The sequence below is a fragment of the Macrobrachium rosenbergii genome, chromosome 2 (assembly GCF_040412425.1).
Source record: "Macrobrachium rosenbergii isolate ZJJX-2024 chromosome 2, ASM4041242v1, whole genome shotgun sequence".
In the NCBI taxonomy this organism is placed as follows: Eukaryota; Metazoa; Arthropoda; class Malacostraca; order Decapoda; family Palaemonidae; genus Macrobrachium; species Macrobrachium rosenbergii.
Genome location: NC_089742.1, coordinates 71,620,315 through 71,623,041, shown reverse-complemented (window position 1 = coordinate 71,623,041; position 2,727 = coordinate 71,620,315). Strand labels below are relative to the sequence as shown.

The window sequence follows — 2,727 nt, the reverse complement described above, 5'->3', positions numbered from 1 at the left end:
ACATATAAAAGGTAGATGTACATGTCGGCAGACAGGTCGTACAATGATACATAACATGAGGTACATAAAGAATCTGAAATAAAGAAAGGTAAAATACATGACATGATTAACGTACATCTGAAAAGAGAAACACAAGGAAGGAGAGGCACGATTTGTTGCCCTTACAAATACTAACCCCCCCAAGACAATAATTAGAGGAGCAATTATTGGCTGAAACAATATTAATCATGGAGGCGCTGGGGCAGTCGGAGTGGGCCCCTGCTTCTGAAGAACTGTGGGTGCGGGGTGGAGTTGACACCTGGGGATGGCTGGTCCTCCCGCCCGTGGATGTGAAGAGGAATGCTTTGCTGCCTGCCTGATGACTCAGTGGGGCCCCCTGTAGGGCCTAGTTAAGGGTGGGCAGCGAGCGTCCACCCTGACAAAGACATAGGCGCAGGAATGTAAGGCAGGTGGGCTGTAGGTGACGGTTCTGTCAGTGAAGGTCTTGTGGCAGGGTGTGAACCTTTGTACGAGTTCCCTCAACCTTGGGAGGGGGGTGTCGGCGCCAACGGCAGGAAGAATTCTCCGGGTACAGCCAGTGTTTCCCCGTAGACTTTCTCAGCAGGGGAAGCATTGCCATTTGCTTTCGGTGCAGTGCAGAGACCCAGCAGGACCCAGGGCAGCTGTTCCCTCCACCTCTCATCGGTGCAGTGTGCCATGAGAGCTGCTTTAAGGGAGCAGTGCGCCCTCTCGACCATGCCGTTCGCTGCGGGGTTGTATGCCATTGTGCTGTGTAGAGTTGTACCCATCAGGCATGCCAAGGAGACCCAGAGCTCTGACAGGAATGCAGGTCCCCTGTCCATAGTGATGCTGTCTGGCACTCCAAAGCAGCTCATCCAACTGGAGAGGAGGGCCTCTGCGCATGATGTTGTTGATGCTTCATCCATGGGGGTTGCTTCGGGCCAACAAGTGGAGCGGTCTATGATCATCAGGAGGTATCTGGCTCCCCCAACTGTGGAAGGGGCCTGACGACATCGACGTGGATGTGGCCGAACCGCCGACGAGTCTGGGGAAAATCGCCAATCCCGGACTCTGTGTGCCAGGATGTTTTGCTTGTCTGGCATGGGATGCAGTTCCTTGCCCACTGGCAGACGACCTTGTTGATGATGTGCCAGACGAACTTGTTAGTCATGAGACGTGCCGTTGTGAGCCCCGATGAATGGGAGAGACCGTGGACTATGTCGAACACTTGTTTTCTCCTCGATGCGGGCACCAGGGGGCATGGGCGACCTGTGCTGGTGTCGCAGAGGAGAGTTGTGTCAGAGTTTGCTAGGAGCATGTCTTTCCATTTGAGAGCCGTCACTGCTGTCCTGTAGTCTGCTGTCTCTCGGTCCGCTGCTTGTTCTCTCGCGAGGTCTTTGTAGTCGATGCCGAGGTGAAGGGAATTGATCTCTATTCTTGACAGAGCGTCGGCCATTGGGTTTTTCTTGCCAGGGACGTAGTTGATGGTGCAACCAAACTCGGAGATGGCGATCAGGTGCTGCTGTTGCCTTGCAGACCACGTGTCCCTGTTTTGCAAGTGCGTGACCAAGGGTTTGTGGTCTGTTAGGATTGTGAATTCAGTTCCCTCCAGCAGGTACTTGAAGTGCCTCACAGCCTGGTAAATAGCCAGCAGCTCTCTGTTGAAGGCACTGTAGCGGGTCTCAGCTGACGAAAACTTATGGCTGAAGAAGGCCAAGGTGGGGCATGCCATTCACCAGCTGCTTGAGTACTGCACCGCAGGTGATGTTGCTGGCATCCGTTGTCAACCTGAGGGTAGAGGTGGGGTTGTGGTGAGTTAAGGCGGTGGCACTGGAGAGGGCCCTTTTTGTCTGGATGAATGCCTGCTGCTGCGGAGCTTCCCACATTTGTGTTTTTGGTTTCCCCTTCAGGATTGACGTCAGGGGGTACATGATGTGGGCGACATCTGGGATGAAGCACCAGTAGTAGTTTATCATCCTGAGAAACTTCTGAAGGTCCCTGATGGTTTGTGGTTCCAGGAAATATTCTATAGCTTTTACTTTAGAGGCCGTGGGGCGCACTCCTGCTGGGGAAATCTTGTGCCCAAGGAAGTCTACTTTTTCTTTCCTGAAAATGCACTTGTCGAACCTGACGACTAATCCGCTGTCGTGCAGGCATTTCACGACGGCGTGGACAGGTAGCTTGGTTTTGGCCCAGCCATTAACGAACTAACTTACGGCTGCACCCTAACATCAGAAAGCCTTTGGCGGACTAACTACGGTGTCAAGTTTAGGCCTCTAATAGCACCCTCCCTGGTGGAAACCGTGCCATTAACGGACTAAATACGGTGTACCCAAAAGGGCACATTTTGGCACTTCGTTCAACCTCACGAACAAATCAGCACCATTAACGGACTCAATACGGCGCATTTTCCCGCGTTTTGGTGCGTGAGAAGTAAAGATGTCAGAAACAGAAACTCAATGTGAACCCATAAGCATCGTCTGTACACCTCTCTCACCAACCAGGCTAGACACAGTCAAACTTCCCCTCTTCTCGCGGCAAAACACGGCATCATGGTTCTGGCGCGCAGACGCACATTTTTGCATGGCGCGCATCTCAGACGATGCTACAAAATCAGACATGGTCTTGACAGCGCTCCCAGAAGAAGTATTCAACAGAATCTCCCCTGGCTGAAAGCACAACCTGACAAAGTCACCTGGGGCTTCAGCAAAGCATGGCATCTTCCAC

General features: G+C 52.6%; 1 protein-coding gene across 1 annotated transcript; it reads right to left on the bottom strand.

The window, feature by feature from the left end:
• Positions 1-518: 518 nt before the first annotated feature.
• LOC136843267 (igE-binding protein-like) lies at positions 519-926 on the bottom strand. Its single transcript, XM_067111399.1, has one exon. It carries the CDS (start codon positions 924-926, stop codon positions 519-521), a length of 408 nt encoding a protein of 135 aa, XP_066967500.1.
• Between the last annotated feature and the right edge of the window lie 1,801 nt (positions 927-2,727).

Coding starts and splice junctions, on each gene's coding strand:
- LOC136843267 (XM_067111399.1), bottom strand. CDS start 926: ATGGATGAAGCATCAACAACATCATGCGCAGAGGCCCTCCTCTCCAGT.